The sequence below is a fragment of the Pseudophryne corroboree genome, chromosome 10 (assembly GCF_028390025.1).
Source record: "Pseudophryne corroboree isolate aPseCor3 chromosome 10, aPseCor3.hap2, whole genome shotgun sequence".
In the NCBI taxonomy this organism is placed as follows: domain Eukaryota; kingdom Metazoa; phylum Chordata; class Amphibia; order Anura; family Myobatrachidae; genus Pseudophryne; species Pseudophryne corroboree.
This window is the reverse complement of record NC_086453.1, coordinates 32,827,568-32,845,702: the sequence shown is the minus strand read 5'-3', so window position 1 is coordinate 32,845,702 and position 18,135 is coordinate 32,827,568. Positions and strand designations below refer to the sequence as shown.

Sequence of the window (18,135 nt, the reverse complement as noted above, 5' to 3'; positions counted from 1 at the left end):
TACTGGACCATGAATACTCCAGTCTTAGAGATGCATACTGTACGTGACGTCATGTTTAGATACTGTATCAGTCACTCTGATCATGTTTCTCTATTTTTAGCTTTAGCATATAAACCTCTGGTTAAGCAGATCAGGCTTACATATAGGCTTATTACTGTTTGGACTAAGGAGGCTATGTCTGAATTGCAGGATAAACCTAAATATACAAATTGGAATATGTTTATAGAAGAGTCAGAGATAGAAGGGATGTCATTGTCAGTACTGATTTCTATGAAACTGTGGTATGTGGTTATATAAATTGCTGGATAGAGAGTGAGGTGGGAATGGATATTTGCTAATGAACACCAGGAGTGGGACCACAACATTAGCAAGTCTACCCATCATAATAGCGTAGTCTGTGTATAAAATCTGTATGGCAATGCTGCAGAACCATTGTCCAGCCTGTGTGAGTCAGTGTAGGGACTAGCCAGAAGGGGAGACTTTGATGTAGTTGTCCAGCTCGATAAATGATTGCAATATTTTGTAACAAACATTCCCTGAATTTAAATGAAATACAATTTGGGTATTACGAGGTAAGTACAAAGCATGTATTATTTATACTGTATAGGTTTGGGTATGGATTACTTGCACTGGGGATCCCGGCGGTCAGCATAGCGACCGCGGGATCCCATCAGAATTCCATTAAGGGGGGGGTGAGCGCAACGGAGCCCCTTGTGGGCTCACTGCACTTGCCGCGCTGTGGGCCCGGTGGCGAACGCAGGTGTCATGGACACCCTCGAGTGGTAACAGTTCCTCCTAGTCGGCATGCCAACTGCCAGGATTTAGAGGGGGGCGGGATGTAGCCGCCGGTGACATAACTATATCCCACTGTATATACATATATATATCTAGTTATACATAAATTATGATTTTTTTAAACAATAATTAAATAATGAGGAATCTCCAGGGTGCAATCAGAGGCTTTTGAAAATTACATAATCCATGTATTCATTATAAATTCCATAATCAGGTAATGGCTAAAATATTATGCTTATTCATAAACCACATAATTGTTAATTTCATCAGAATCTTCAGAACGTTTCCACACTACTGTCCATCTCATATTAATCTTTGCAAGCATTTACGCACTTATCATTATTGCTTGTCACCAAGTTCTACTCGTAAGGGTTTCCTTCCTCTGGACAAAGCTCTTGCGATACAGGAGCTGGCCCAGCTAGTTCTCCAACCTCAGCGAATCTCCGTACACCTTTGTATCTGCCGGCTGGGCACGATGGTGGCTACATTCAAAGACATCCAGTGCGGTCATTTTCATTCACGACTCTTTCAACTGGATCTCACAGCTAAATCGCCTAGTTCGCTTAACACCCAGAACATGGGTCTCGCTCCTCTGGTGGTTGTAGACCTCTATCCTCCAAGAAGGTTGTTGATTTGGCATATGGAACTGGGTTCTCCTCATGATGGATGCCAGTCTCCAAGGTTGAGGTGCGGTGACAATGGACAGTCACTTCCTGGGGCGGTGATGTCTTCATGAGTCATCCCTGTCAATCAAATTCTGGAGCTCAATGCCCTTTGTCTGTCATTTCCTCTACTCAGAGGTTAGGCAATTAGAGCCCAGTCAGACAATGTCACGACGGTAGCATACATAAACAGACAAGGAGACTCGAAGCAGAGAAGCCATGCAGGAAGTAAGTTGCATTCTCCTCTGGGACAAATAGTATGCCACAGAGATTTCAGCAATCTTCATCCCCGGAGTAGACAACTGGGAAGCAGATTACCTGGGTAAACAGGATCTTCATCCAGGAGAATGGGCATAACATCCACAGGTCTTAGCGCAGTTGGTCTGCCATTGGGGATAGCCTCAAATAAACCTCTTAATTTCCAGGCAAAACCATCAGGTCCCTCAGTACTGCTCCAGAACTCGGGTCCCAGAAGCCGAGGTGTTGGATACCTTAATGAAGCCTTGGACGTTTCAGCTCATCTACCTATTCCCGCCGTTTCCTCTTCTACCTCGAGTCCTCTGGCGCATAAACTGCAAACATGCCACACTCACAAGGATTCCCCAGGGACCATTAAAAAGTACATAAACACATGAGCAAAACAAGAAAATAGCACTTACATTTCAAGACAATATAGGACAAGTATGGAAAACCAGGTGCCATCATAGAAAGTATGGAGTATAAGTTAGTGTAAGTAAGAGAAGGAAAGGCACAGGAGCTCTTGTGATCTTACAATCTGAAAGGTGAAGGGCTAACAGACTGGGGGGACAGAAGGGGTAGACAGTGTGCACAGACAAGAGGATTAAGAGGACAGCTGGCTGGGTTTGGTGAAGAAGTCGGTCTTGATAGCCCATTTGAATCTTTGTAGAGATGTGGAGATAGAGATGTAGATGATTTCAGAGCTAGGGATCAGCAGATGAAAAATCTTATAGTTAGGAGTGGGAGAAAATAATCAGTTGTAGGAGAGACGGCGTGCATTAGCAGAGCGAAGAGGACGGGTGGGAATGTAATGTGAGATAAGGTCAGAGATATAAGAGGGAGAAGAGTGGGTGAGGGCTTTGTAGGTGAGTGTGAGAAGCTCGAATTGGATTCTGAATGAGAAGGGTAGCCAGTGAAGGTCCTGCAAGAGAGGAAAGGTGGATGTGCTATGCTTGGTGAGGAAGATAAGACAGGCAACAGTATTGAGGACAGATTGGAGTGGAGAGCATTTATCAGGGATGCCAGATATGAGTAGATTACAGTAGTCCTATCTGAGATGACCAGTGAGTGGATGAGTGTCTTAGTAGCATCCTGGGTGAGAAGGGGTCTGATCCTGGAGATTATTTTGAGATGGAAACTGAAGGTTTGACTGTGTGGTTTGAAGGAGAGAGAGGAGTCAAGGATTAATCCAAGACAGTTGGAAATACGAGTGAGGAGAGTGGGGGAGAGGTCAAGGGAGGAAAAGTAGAGTTGAGTATCATCAGCATAGAGATGATATTGTAAGTCAGAACAACTAATGAGCTGTTTGTGTAGAGAAAAAAATAGGAGGAACCAGAACAGATCTTTGGATGACACCTACTTGTAGAGGAAGTGGGGGGTTGGAGTCATGAGAGGAGACAGAGCAGAAATGGTCAGAAAGGTAGGAGGACAGCCAGGAGAGGGCAGTATCACACAAACCAAGTGAGTAAAGTATTTGCAGGAGGAGAGGGTGGTCCACAGTGTCAAATGCAGCAGAGAGGTCAAGTTGAATAAACAGAGAGTAGTGGCCCTTGGATTTAGCAGTAAGATGGTCGTTGCAGACATTTGTGAGGGCAGTTTCAGTGAAGTGGGGAGGACGTTACCCAGAATGGAATGAGTCAAGCAGTGAGTGGGAGGAATGTAAGTCAGTGAGATGGTTATATACAGTATGCTCAAATAATTTGGAGGCAAAAGAAAGAGAGAGATGAGTTGGTAGTTGCGGAGGGTGTTTGGATCAAGGGTAGGTTTTTTTAAGAATAGGCGAGACGAGTGCATGCTTGAAGGCAGAGGGGGTCAGTGCCTGATGTGAAGGTGACAGGCAGAAAGAGAGAGGTAGCGGAGGAGGTGGGAGGGGATAGTGTCAAGTGGGTAGTGGAGGGGGTGAAGAATGGATGAGGCCCATGCCTTCCTCTACAGATACAGGGAAGTAAGATGTCAGAGTTGGTAAGAGGAAAGGAGAGGGGAGGTCAGGGAATGGAGAAGGGGTATTGCTTAGGTTCTGGTGGGATGTTCTGTCCTGACATATGGAGTCAATTTTGGATGTGAAGTAGGTGGCAAAGACAAGAGCAGAAAGTGAAGAGGGGAGTTGAGGTGGGGGAGACAGAGGAGCGAGTTGACAATGGCAAAAAGGAACCAAGGTTTTGAGGACTGGTTGAAGATGAGGTTCTTGAAGTATGATTGTTTAGAAAGGGAAAGGGAAGCACTGCAGGATGAGAACATAAATTTATAATGGAGGAAGTCTGCCTTAAAGCGTGATTTCCTCCACTGTCGCTTAGTGGTATGTCAGCATTTTGCAGATATCTGGTGTATTTGGAGTGCCGGTGTTGAGGTGTCAATCTGCGAGGGTAAATCGTGGTCAGTGGGGCAGCAGAAGTAAGTGATGCACTGTATAGGGAAGTAACTTTTTCAGGGCAGGAGAGAGAGATAACAGGAGAGAGGAGTGAGTCAAACAGGGAGAATAGGGAAGTGGTGTCAATAATCTCAATGTTACGCTTAGTGATGGAAGCCTTAGGAGGTAGTGATGGAGAAGTAGAGAGAGATAAGTTAAAAGAGAGGAGTTGATAGTCAGAGAGGGGGAACAGGGAGTTGGAGAAATCAGAAATATCACAGGGGTAAGTGAAGAGCAGATCCAGTGAGCTCCCATTTGCATGGGAGGGGGAGGAGGTCCACTGAGAGAGACCAAGCAAAGATGTGAGGTTAAGGAGTTTAGAGACAGAGGGGATATCAATAGGGATGTTGAAATCACCTAGGATAATGGAGGTAATATCAGATAAGAGGAAGTGAGGAAGCAAATTTGTCAAGGAATTTGGAGGGAATGCCAGGGGGCAGTAAATGACAGCTACTTGAAGATTAACAGATTTCTAGAGGTGTACAATATGGACCTCAAATAGACAGAATGTAAGGGACAGCACTAGTGGTATGAGTTGGCATGAGTATCTAGAGGCAGTAGAACAACAACAACATCACAATGGGGACCCCTGGGTCAGAATGTGTGTGAGAACGTGAGACCCCTAGCAGAGAGAGCAGCAGGAGAAATTGTGTCAGAGGGGGTAATCCAGGTTTCAGTGATGGCTAGGAGATGCAGGGAATTGGAGATGAAAAGGTCATGGGTGGGGACCAGTTATTACAGACAGATCTGGCATTCCAGGGGGCACAGGAGAGAGGGAGAGAGTCTGAGGGAGGGATGTGAATGAGATTATCAGGGTTGCTGTAGAAATGAGGTGAGATGGATTTAGAAGGCAGGAATACAGAGTTTGTATTGATAGTCCTGGCTCCAGGGCTAGGAAGGGACGTTGTTGGAGTTGAGCACTGAGGGAGTAAAGCTTGGTAGTGAGGGAACTGAGGTGAGGTGGCAGGACGAAGAGGGAGGAAGCATGGCTGAGTGGTGGAGGAGTGGGCCCAAGGTGGGGGCAGAGGTGAATGACAGTGGGGTAACAGGGGAGGAGTTGAAAGGAAGCAGTACGGTTTAAGCAGAGGCAGATTTAGGGGCGAGGGCATGAATAGGCACAACAGAATGCCCCTTAACCCAGTTTTAGTATTTTAGTTGGTTATAAGCCCTCATTTGACAATAGTTAATAAATAAAATCTACTAACTATAACTTTTTCTTAAATTATGTATACATAGTTACTAAGTAGGGCAGCTTCCTGGGGCAGTCTGTGCATTTCTTACTCGGTTACACTCCATTCGAAAGGCATAAATTACAGTACAGTGGAAATGTTTTGCAGTTGCTGGTACATTTCAGGCTGACAGTACCAACACAGGCATCCATCTGCCATCCCCAAACAGATGCCGCTCCTAGGCACGTGACTCAAGTGCCTAATGGGAAATTCACCAGTGGGTGGATGGGAGATAGAGGAGGGGAGAGAAGGGGAGATGAAGGATACTAGCGCCCTCATTCCGAGATGATCGTAGCGGTGCTTAAATTTAGCACCGCTACGATCATTCACACTGATATGTGGGGGTACGCCCAGCACAGGGCTAGTCCGCCCCGCATGTCAGTGCCGCCCCCCCCTTCCGCAGAAGTGCAAAGGCATCGCACGGCGGCGATGCCTTTGCACTTCAAGAGTAGCTCCCGACCAGCGCAGCTTTAGCGTGCTGGCCGGGAGCTACTCGTCACTCCCCGGCCCACAGCGGTTGCGTGTCACGTCACGCAGCCGCTGCGGCCCGCCCACCACACGGTCCCGCCACACCTGAGTTGGCCAGACTGCCCCCACGAAACGGTGGCCAAATGCCGCCGTTCCGCCCCCTCCCGCCTTCGGCCTTCTGGCATGCACCGGCACATGCGCAGTGGGTACTCATTCATTTGGCTGCGATAAAAAGCAGCAAGCGAATGGGTCAGAATGACCCCCTAGGAGAGAAGAATAGATTCTGGAGAAGTGGACAGAATAGAGGACAGGGCAGACAAGGAGTGTTGGGTGACGTTAGTGACAGGCTGGACATACTGTAATGTGGATTAGGTAAATAGGGGTATAAATTTGGAAATAGGAGTGATGTACAGTATGTATGTATGATAAACAGAGCAGTAGAATTGCAGGTGAAAGTGCAGTGTTGGAAGTGTTTATTGGCAGCAGTTTGGTTTCAAGCAGAAAGAGTTTATGTTGTTGCAGAAATAGAAGTTGAATGAGATGTTAGAAATGTGAGAGTTGGCAAAAAAAGGAAATTCAGACTGGATTTGCAGCTGTATAAAGACAAAATGACATAGGTTCAGCATGTGCTCGAAGATGTTTGTGAATACTGCAAATAAACATACTGTACAAGGAACTGAAGGAGAAATGGAAAGTTGTAGCTGCATCAAAAACATAGAAATACAGTGCTGATTGTCCAGGTTACACGCGCAGGAGACTTTTGGTGTGGTGAAAAGGTGAAAGCACAATTGTTGTGTCAATGAAGATCTTGTGTGATCCTGATTATAGATAGAATCTTCATCTTACAAATGTTCCTTGTTGGAAATTGCTTGCATAGTGTTCACAGAGTGAGAATTGCAGAGCAATAAATATGAACACACAATGGAAGTTGTAAAGAAGTCCGTCTGTTGTTGTATGAGTTTTTAGATGTTTTCTTTCAGTTTTCATCCAGTTTAAGCCAAGGCTAAATACTGGCTTTGGTAATAAATTTTAATTCTTCACCCAGGATTAATCAGCCTACTAACCTCTAGTGTTTTCTTACAATTAAGTGCCACCAGATAACTTCAATAAGAATGGCATCACCTGCATGACCTGTGCCGACAACAAAACTGAACAGTGTCATTCTGATGTATTCGTGGAATGTCTTGGAAACGAGAGAAAATGTATTTCTCAAGTTACAACTGTGACAGGTAAATCATTATTCTTACAATATACAGTTTGTGTAGTTTCATCATCTACTGGAAGTTCCTAATTGGCCCTACACATTGACCGATCCGCCGCCGATCTGCCCAATGGCGGATACGGATCACGGGTGACCCAACGGAGGGGGGGCAGTGACGGGGGGGGGGGGGGGAGTGAAGTTTCTTCACTCCCCCCGTCACCCGGCTCCATAGAAGTGCAGGCAAATATGGACGAGATCGTCCATATCGGCCTGCATGCACAGCCGACGGGGCACCAGCGATGAACGAGCGCGGGGCCGCACATCATTCATCGCTGGTGCCTCCACACTCAAAGATATGACGGTATCTCGTTCATTAATGAACGAGATCGTTCATATCTTTGAGTGATATCACCTAGTGTGTAGGGCCTATTAGGCTAACACAAGGCTGGTTTCACAAAGGATTTCCCATTCAATTAAAATTATCTGTGTAATCAATTGTTATTTTAGGTTGTTTATTTGCCCTCAATAATCAATTCATTAAATAAATTGCGCTCTCATAAATATATTTAGTAATTAAGTGTTAATCGGTGTCAAATACCTACATGTATTTAATATGCCTCTTTTTTTATTGTCTGGCCAGACAGATACAAATTGAGTCTCTCATATCCCAAATTCCAGAATATGGAATATTTTGAAATACAGAATTTTCTGAGCTTGACTGAGCGGGTTGGGTATGCGTGACTGAGATAGTGACAACTTTGTTTCATCAACAAAATATTTAGCAACTGTGGGACAGCAGGATTTCCCTGTTTAACCACTTGCCTGGCATGTTGGCATCAGATGCCTGCAAGTGTCTTATCTGACCTGGTCGCACAGGATGCGACCGGTCAGATAAACAGTGTTAGCAGCGGCAGGGAAGGGAAACTTCCTTCCACTCATAGTTGCCTACTCTCCCGGATTCTGCGGGAGACGCACGGTTTTTTGAGTAGTCCCCTGCAGCCCTGGAAGAGTGGACACCCCTCCCGCATTCTGCCCACTTCCTAGGTAAGTGGGCAGAATGGGGAGATAAATAGTGCCAAATTGCAGGCCTGGCGGAGGGGTGGGGCTTAGGGATGCGATTATCTGATAATAGCATCATCGAAGCTCTGCCCATATGCAAATAACATCCAATCGCAGTATTTGCTTGTGTTGTGGGTGGGGCCTAATGACATCATTGGCTCGGCCCCACCTTCGTCGCCGCCCACCTGCTTCTGTTCTTTGACTATTTCCCGGAGAGGAGAAAATAAATGTAGGTAAGTACCTTCCAGCACCCAGCCCTCAGTTTTGCCGTGCTGCAATCATTGCTGACCGGTGAGAATGGCGGCTGTAGCAGCTACTGGTAAGTGTAAATCATCGCCACCCATGCCCTCCCCCCTGTGTACCTAGCAGCTGTCCTGGCTCTAAAAACTAAAGTCGCGATGTTACCAATGTTCCGATGATTGCAATGTTCCCGATCAATATTCCGATGGTTAAAAAAAAAGATTAAAAAAAAAAGAATTTTCTTTGTTTGTAACTAAAATCATTTTGGATAGGGTTAAATTCATGTTCTTCACCTAATTCACTCATAGAAACAACACAATTTCTGAGCTTTTTGGGGGGGGAAATTGTCAGTTAAGTGGTTAAGTTGTTAAGTATCCAATCAAGGTTTTCATTGATGCCAGGAATGTACTTCAGCCAAGTTGATTAGTAGCACCTGTTAGCTGCCTTTAAAAATGCTGTCTGTACACAGGGATAAGGTTCCTGATGCTTGACAAGCCGGCCATGCGATAGGCTGGGGGTCTGAGTTTATGCTAGGAGCCATTGGGGCAGATGTATTAAGCCTGGAGAAGTGCTAAAGCAGTGATAAAGACGTGGAAGGTGATAATACTCCAGCCAATCAGCTCCTGTCTTTTTCCAAACCCATAATGATTGGCTGATGTGTTACAGGTTGAGAATCCATTATCCAAAATCACACATTTTTGGCCCCCCTACTGAGATAATAACATATATATTATATATTATGTGTATATACAGAAATATTATATAGATATATCTCCTATATATTTGCCTTAGTCTGTGACTCTGTGCCCGTAACACTGGGCGGAGTCACAGTGGCTGCATGCAGGCCAGGAACAGTCCCCTCCCTTGGTCCGCCCATCCCCGCCCCGTCTCCGCCCAGTGCCCTGTCTCTCTCCTACCCGTACACTCCTTGTACGTACCCTGGTGATCCTGCAGCCGGGGAGCGGGGACTGTAAGCCGGACTCGCCGTCACCGCACAGTCCGGAGGCCCCCCCCTCCCACAGCATTCACCCCACCCGCGGCGCATGGCCCTCCTTTCACCCGCGGCACACACCGCATCCCACCCGCGCCGCACGGCCGTCCTCCCACCCGCGCCGCACACCGCATCCCACCCGCGCCGCACGGCCCTCCTCCCACCCGTGGCACACACCCCTCACCCAACCACTGCACTCCCGTCCCCTCCCCCACCTGCTGCACCCCCCCCCCTCCCCCACCCGCGGCACCCCCATACCACTTCTCCCCCCCCCCGCACCTTCCACCCCACACTCCCCTCCAACACCTGCAGCACTCCCGTCCCCTCCTGTAGCACCCCCCCGCCCCTCCCCCACCCGCAGAACCCCCCCTACCCCTTCCCCACCAGTGGCACCCACCACATCTATCCCCCACTCGTAGCACCCACAACCCAAAAAGCCCACCCTCTCTCTCCCCCACCCGCAGCACCCCCCCTACCCCATCTCCCCCCCCTACACCCACGCACCCTCCACCCCACCCGCGCCGTATGACCCTCCTCCCACACGCAGCACCCCACCCGCGCCGCACGGCCCTCCTCCCACACTCGGTGCACGGCCCTCCTTCCACCCACAGCATCCAACACACCAGCCCCCCACCCGCGGCACTTGGCCCGCGCCCACCCGCGGCACACGGCCCGCGGCACCCCGCACCCTCCCACCCGCGGCACCCAAAGCACCCGCGGCACACACCCCTCACCCAACCACTGCACTCCCGTCCCCTCCCCCTCCTGCTGCACCCCCCACCCCTCCCCCACCCGCAGCACCCCCATACCACTTCTCCCCCCACCGGTACCCTCCACCCCACACTCCCCTCCAACACCCGCAGCACTCCCTTCCCCTCCTGTAGCACCCCCCTGCCCCAATCTGAAGCGCTGGCGGCGGAAGTTCTTTTCCGGCACCATCCACGAGTAAATCATGGCTCGCGGGGCACCGGCCAATCAGATTGTCTCGCCGGGTCATTGGCCCCACCCACGTCATCTGACGTCAGATGCCGGGTGGGAGCCGAAGAGGGAGGCCGCGCTGAAGAGCGGTGAACAGCTGGATGGAGGGAGAAGAGCTCCGGTGCCCGCTGAAAAGAGCGGAAGACGCCGTGCTCCTGATGGAAAATGACCCGGACCAGGTGAGGCCTCAGTGAGGTGGTTTCTCACTCACCCCCCCTTTCCTCCCTAGACCGTCAGGGATCGGGCACTAGGACCGTAGGTACAGTCTGGCCCTCCCGGCCTGTGGGTATGTAGTCGGCCTGTGGCCATTTATAGTCGGGCCCTCCCGGCCCGAGGGCGCATGGTGGGCATCAGGCCCCGTTAATAGGTGCACCCCCCACCCCTCTCTTCAATAGGGACCCCACTGTCTAAAGCACCCCGGGCCCCCCATGTTCTTAATCCGGCTCTGCCTTCCCCCATTTGCGGACCTACCACACCCTCCCCTTCCCCACCCGCAGCACCTCTTGACCACCTATCTACTGGCCTGTGTATGTTCAAAGGCGTGCAGGGGTTAATGGGGCGTAGCCCCAACCGACGGTGTGAAGAGCGCCCGTAGGGCGCGATGTATCACCTAGTAATATAATATATACATATATGTGTCATTATCTCAGTAGGGGAACCAAAAATGTGTGATTTTGAATTTTGGATAAGGGATACTCAACCTGTATCACTGCTTTATCACTTCCCCAGTCTTATTACATCTTCCCCATTGTTGATTGTCAGAACATAAAATGCTACGCATGCTATGATTGTTACATCGGATATTTCAGTCTACATGTTAGTATATTTTATTACTGCTATATTCTTATGCTTACTTCAACAGAACCAGTTCAGTCGTCATCATCATGGAGTGGCTGTGCTACAAAAGACATATGTGATGGTATTTTCATTGAAGCACCAAAAAGTATTGCGTATTCAACGCGTTACGCCTGCACCAACGGAAGTTCTGGTCTCTGCTTTAATTTGTTGTTGCTGCTTATTTTATCCATTCCACATTTATATTTACTATGATCAGGTCAACATACCGGCCAATTGCTACATGTATGTGCAAAGGAACATGTAACCTAGAACATGCAGATTACAACAATAAAACTCTTTATGACATAATAATATAATATGAATGCAATTTCTTTCTTCATACATGGTAAGAATGCCCTGTTATCCAAAGGGGTGATAGTTTTATTTTAAATATATCACAGGATTTCTACATTTAACTATTATGGTCTGTATGAGAATTGTTGTCATTGCAATAAACGGAGGTCATGTAGATTGATCTCAAAATAAAATATTAACTCTGTTTAAAAAAAAGCGAAGTTAGGAATTAAAAACCACTGAAGCGACTCCTTAACATTTGTTTATTGACATTTTTTGAAAAGAAAGAAATGTATCAAGTCGGCTTTAGTACAAAATCGAATAATAAACATGGAATAGTAAATATCTTGTTTCCATTATACTTATCTATCTATCTATCTATCTATCTATCTATGGCCCTCATTCCGAGTCGTTCGCTCGGTAAATTTCTTCGCATCGCAGCGTTTTTCTCCTTAGTACGCATGCGCAATGTTCGCACTGCGACTGCGCCAAGTAAATTTGCTAAGAAGATAGTATTTTTACTCACGGCTTTTTCATCGCTCCGGCGATCGTAGTGTGATTGACAGGAAATGGGTGTTACTGGGCGGAAACACAGCGTTTTAGGGGCGTGTGGATAAAAACGCTACCGTTTCCGGAAAAAACGCAGGAGTGGCTGGAGAAACGGGGGAGTGTCTGGGCGAACGCTGGGTGTGTTTGTGACCTCAAACCAGGAACGACAAGCACTGAACTGATCGCAGATGCCGAGTAAGTGTGGAGCTACTCTGAAACTGCTAAGTAGTTTGTAATCGCAATATTGCGAATACATCGTTCGCAATTTTAAGATGCTAAGATTCACTCCCAGTAGGCGGCGGCAAAGCGTGAGCAACTCTGCTAAATTCGCCTTGCGAGCGAACAACTCGGAATGACCTCCTATATACAGTGTGTGTATGTATGTATGTATGTATGTATGTATGTATGTATGTATGTATGTATGTATATATATATATATATATATATATATATAAATACCCCTGACTCATCACAAGATCTCCTGAACCATAATGACTAGGAACTTGAGATTTGGAAAATAGCTTGCTTTTGTGACGTAGCCACCCAGTAAGGTGGGATTTTTCAAAATTCCGCCCACAAAGAGGTTAATAGGGGTGAGATAATTCCCCCATCACAGAGGAGAGTTAAGACAGCCCACCAAGCCGGGGTTATAAAGAATGCATGGTGCCGGCAATACCAAGTTGCAGAGCAGGGAGGACACAGTGCTCTGTTCCTGGACTTACTTGCCAGTGGCAGTTGCACAGCAGTCCATTAATTAAATAGGGGAACCACATCAACTGCCACCCCCTAAACACTGGCAAACTTCGCTGAGTGTGGCTCCCCTATTTGAATAATCGACTACTCTGCAACTGCCACTGGCAAGGAAGTGCAGCCTTATAGTTCAGGATAATTTGTTAGGAGTCAGTGGTATTTGCTTTTTATATATATAGATTTCGGATATTAATACCTAACCAACCTATTTCCACTCAGGAAGGGATAGTGTCTCAATTATCAGACGTTAACCTGTCACTTGAACTAAACATTGCTAAACTTCTCAGAGAGCAATAGGAGGAAAGGAGAGTGATATATTTTGACTCTTAAATGCATTAAAGGAAACCTTGATTGTCTGCAACTGCTTATCTGTTGTGTAAAGGGCACCGACAGATCCCCCAGTGACCATAAAAGCCAGTACTGATGGGGAGATTTCTCCCGGAGAAGTATACTGAGTGATCTGTCAACAGGGGTGTATATTCCTATTGGCCAGGGTGGCACTCGCCAGGGGCGCCAGCTGAGAAGGGGCGCCGCCCAGAGGTGCCACCCGCAGGCAGTAGGTAAATCCACTTTTAGAGGCAGCAGCTATCCCCCACCCCTGTGTAGTTCCTCATCAGCAGGGATGCCCAGTAATGACCACAGCATGCAGCAGCGGCTGCTGAAAGGTGTAGTTTATGTAGAGTTTCTTGTCTGTATTGCGGTGCGGTGCTGGACCCTGGCGCCAATTACAGTGGCTGCTGCTGCTACACTCTTTGATCATTAATGGGCATCCCTGATGTTGAGGAACTACACGGGGGTGGGGGGATAGCTACTGCCTCTAAAAGTGAATCTACCTATGCATTTAATAGTAAAATCAACATGGGACATACGTGTGTCTGGCACTGTGGGGACATACGTGTATCTGGCACTGTGGGGGCATACGTGTATCTGGCACTGTGGGGGCATACGTGTATCTGGCACTGTGGGGGCATACGTGTATCTGGCACTGTGGGGGCATACGTGTATCTGGCACTGTGGGGGCATATGTGTATCTGGCACTGTGGGGGCATATGTGTATCCGGCACTGTGGGGGCATACGTGTATCTGGCACTGTGGGGGCATACGTGTGTCCGGCATTAAAAAAAACAAAGAAGAAAAAGTATTCCACAATGGGGCACTCATTTGTAACTGATTAGACTAATAGTCCTCAATCGAGGTGCAGAATACCTCCCCATAAAACATAACATTTATTATTATTTGTATAAAATACCAATATTTAATAGCTTGCGAAGTATTCAAAGAAAAAATATGTGTAAAAAAAGTGAATGTGTGACAGAAAAATTAAATAAACAAGCTTGAACACACACTGGTCTCAAATTTATTCGATATATACTAAATAATTTTGTTCTTAATAAATCAGACAAAATCAATATGCCTACTATCAATGTTTGTCCATAGGGCTAATTATGTGGGTTGCAATGTTAGTAATACCCTACGCCGTAGTTCCCTCACTAGAATAAAAGGCTTGTGATTCAAGTTCATGTACCAGTCATATTTTATCCTTATCGTGAATTGATGCTCAATATTATGTAGAAGTAAATACAGTATGTACCAAAACAAAAATCTTGATGGACAATTTAATATGAAATATCACTGTCTAACACGGGGTTCTCAATATTGGATCTCCCATCTGTAATATGTTCTGAACCACTGATTATATCCTTGACAGATATTGATACAAACCTCCGATTATGCAATCTGTCCCTATTGAAAGGTATCACTAGGATTCTCTACAATATATTGTCACCACGTATGGTTAATATAATAAACCACTTAAGCAAGTACAACACATGGACTATAATAATGTCCCTTTTTGGTTAGTACTAATGTGTGTACTTTGGATGAATATATTAACCCTGATGTGATTATAAACCAATTAGGAATTATGCTGGAGTATAATACTCATGTATAGCAAGGAGTTAATAATAGATTAAATCTCTACAGTATATTGTCACCACATATGGTTAATATAATAAACCACTTAAACAAGTACAATACATGGACTATAATAATGTCCCTTTTTGGCTAGTACTCATGTGTGTACTTTGGATGGATAGATTAACCCTGTTAGAAACCAATTAGGAATTATGAGCAGATATTGTGTGTCCGGCATTGTAGGGGCATACAAGTGTCTGGCACTGAGGGGGCATATGTGTATCTGGCACTGTGGGGGCATATGTGTATTTGGCACTATACTCTGATGCATTATGTGTATCTGGCACTGCACTACTGGGGTCATTATGTGTAACTGGCACTATACTGGGGGACATTATGTGCATCTGACACTATACTGGGGATATTATGTGTAAGGAGAACTACTGTGGGTATTGTGTGTAAGGCTGCTAATTGTGTGTGTGCATATGTCGGGGGGGTGATTATATACTTATAGTTTGATATCATAATATAAAATTGTGAGACCATGTCCACTTTCCCAGGAGTATGCACGCCTTTATATATATATATATATATATATATATATATATATATATATATATACACACACAATGTTCAGACCGGCACTCCGATGAATATAATGAACAGCTGGTGCCCTCACATATACCTCTGTATATACATACAATCACTGCTGGTGCGGCACTCGGCTCGAGAAGAAATTCCAGTAGATTGGCGTGTATAACAACGTTTGAGTGCTCCTTTTTATTGCACTATCATCAGGTTAAAAACAAGATAACATCTACATACCTTTTATATGATCAACACCCATGTGAGACGCCGGTTCGGAAAACCCGCTCAGGGTCCCGTTCCGGAAACAATAACGTGTGACGTCAGCGCGTTTGCGCTCACAAACCATCACGATGACAACACATAAGCGAAAAGAACAGACCTGCATCGGAAAAGAGTTCATATTACTTTAAGAAACAGTGCAATTATGTGTTCCTATATAAAACAGGAACTGACTTACACCAGAAAAAAATCATATTACTTTAAATACAAATATATACTCAGCAAATGAGTTATAAATAGAAACTGACTAATTGAAACAAGCAAAGCTTATATATTCATTAAGACCACGAGGTGATAATACATCCAGTGCCAGATTAAGGTCCATATGGGCCTGGAGCTGAAATTTATGAAGGGCCTATTTTATGCCACGGCAGGGGATGTGAAAACACCATGGGTGTGTGACTAGTAATGTTAGGGGTGTGGTTGATGTTGTGAGGGTGTGGTCTGCACAGGGGGTGTGACTAGCACCTACCTTGAAAAACCTCAGTCTCCCTCACTTCTTCAATTATATCAACAGTGTAATGTGACAATCTAAAAATGACCAAAGGAAAACATCTCTTGTTAACGTGACTGTAATATAGAAAATGGTGCTTAGTGATGACATAAATATGAAACCTCTCAACGAAAGAGGTTACAGGTCGCTCAGCGATGTCATGAATGTGAAATCTTTCTATATGTAAAAAAATAAGATTTTACTCACCGGTAAATCTATTTCTCGTAGTCCGTAGTGGATGCTAGGAACTCCGTAAGGACCATGGGGAATAGCGGCTCCGCAGGAGACTGGGCACAAAAGTAAAGCTTTAGGACTACCTGGTGTGCACTGGCTCCTCCCCCCATGACCCTCCTCCAAGCCTCAGTTAGGATACTGTGCCCGGACGAGCGTACACAATAAGGAAGGATTTATGAATCCCGGGTAAGACTCATACCAGCCACACCAATCACACCGTACAACCTGTGATCTGAACCCAGTTAACAGCATGATAACAGAGGAGCCTCTGGATAGATGGCTCACAACAACAATAACCCGATTTAGTTAGGCAATAACTATGTACAAGTATTGCAGACAATCCGCACTTTGGATGGGCGCCCAGCATCCACTACGGACTACGAGAAATAGATTTACCGGTGAGTAAAATCTTATTTTCTCTGACGTCCTAGTGGATGCTGGGAACTCCGTAAGGACCATGGGGATTATACCAAAGCTCCCAAACGGGCGGGAGAGTGCGGATGACTCTGCAGCACCGAATGAGAGAAATCCAGGTCCTCCTCAGCCAGGGTATCAAATTTGTAGAATTTAGCAAACGTGTTTGCCCCTGACCAAGTAGCTGCTCGGCAAAGTTGTAAAGCCGAGACCCCTCGGGCAGCCGCCCAAGATGAGCCCACCTTCCTTGTGGAATGGGCTTTTACAGATTTTGGCTGTGGCAGGCCTGCCACAGAATGTGCAAGCTGAATTGTATTACAAATCCAACGAGCAATAGTCTGCTTAGAAGCAGGAGCACCCAGCTTGTTGGGTGCATACAGGATAAACAGCGAGTCAGATTTTCTGACTCCAGCCGTCCTGGAAACATATTTTCAGGGCCCTGACAACGTCCAACAACTTGGAGTCCTCCAAGTCACTAGTAGCCGCAGGTACCACAATAGGTTGGTTCAGATGAAACACTGAAAACACCTTAGGGAGAAAATGAGGACGAGTCCTCAATTCCGCCCTGTCTGAATGGAAGATCAGATAAGGGCTTTTACAGGATAAAACCGCCAATTCTGACACGCGCCTGGCCGAGGCCAGGGCCAACAGCATGACCACTTTCCATGTGAGATATTTTAACTCCACAGATTCAAGTGGTTCAAACCATTGTGACTTTAGGAACCCCAAATCTACATTGAGATCCCAAGGTGCCACTGGAGGCACAAAAGGAGGCTGTATATGCAGCACCCCTTTAACAAATGTCTGAACTTCAGGAACTGAAGCTAGTTCTTTCTGGAAGAAAATTGACAGGGCCGAAATTTGAATCTTAATGGACCCCTATTTTAGGCCCATAGACACTCCTGTTTGCAGGAAATGCAGGAATCGACCTAGTTGAAATTCCTCCATCGGGCCTTACTGGCCTCGCACCACGCAACATATTTTCGCCAAATGCGGTGATAATGCTTTCCGGTTACATCCTTCCTGGCTTTGATCAGGGTAGGGATGACTTCATCCGGAATGCCTTTTTCCTTCAGGATCCGGCGTTCAACCGCCATGCCGTCAAACGCAGCCGCGGTAAGTCTCGGGATAGACAGGGTCCTTGATGGAGCAGGTCCCTTCTTAGAGGTAGAGGCCACGTGTCCTCCGTGAGCATCTCTTGAAGTTCCGGGTACCAAGTCCTTCTTGGCCAATCCGGAGCCACGAGTATAGTTCTTACTCCCCTCCGTCTTATAATTCTCAGTACTTTTGGTAAGAGAGGAAGAGGAGGGTACACATACACTGACTGGTACACCCACGGTGTTACCAGAGCGTCCACAGCTATTGCCTAAGGGTCCCTTGACCTGGCGCAATACTTGTCCAATTTTTTGTTTAGGCGGGACGCCATCATGTCCACCTTTGGTTTTTCTCAACGGTTTACAATCATGTGGAAAACTTCTTCTGAGGAAGTCTGTTTCCCAGTTGTCCACTCCCGGAA

General features: G+C 46.4%; 1 protein-coding gene across 1 annotated transcript in view; it reads left to right on the top strand.

The window, feature by feature from the left end:
* The window catches only part of LOC134965892 (phospholipase A2 inhibitor gamma subunit B-like), a 63,217-nt gene extending 51,796 nt beyond the window's left edge, over positions 1-11,421 (top strand). The window contains exons 4-5 of the mRNA XM_063942284.1: positions 6,887-7,027; positions 11,130-11,421. Coding sequence (XP_063798354.1) covers positions 6,887-7,027; positions 11,130-11,317 — 329 coding nt within the window. The 3' untranslated portion in view covers positions 11,318-11,421. The remainder of the gene's footprint in view (positions 1-6,886; positions 7,028-11,129) is intronic.
* The last annotated feature ends 6,714 nt before the right edge of the window (positions 11,422-18,135 follow it).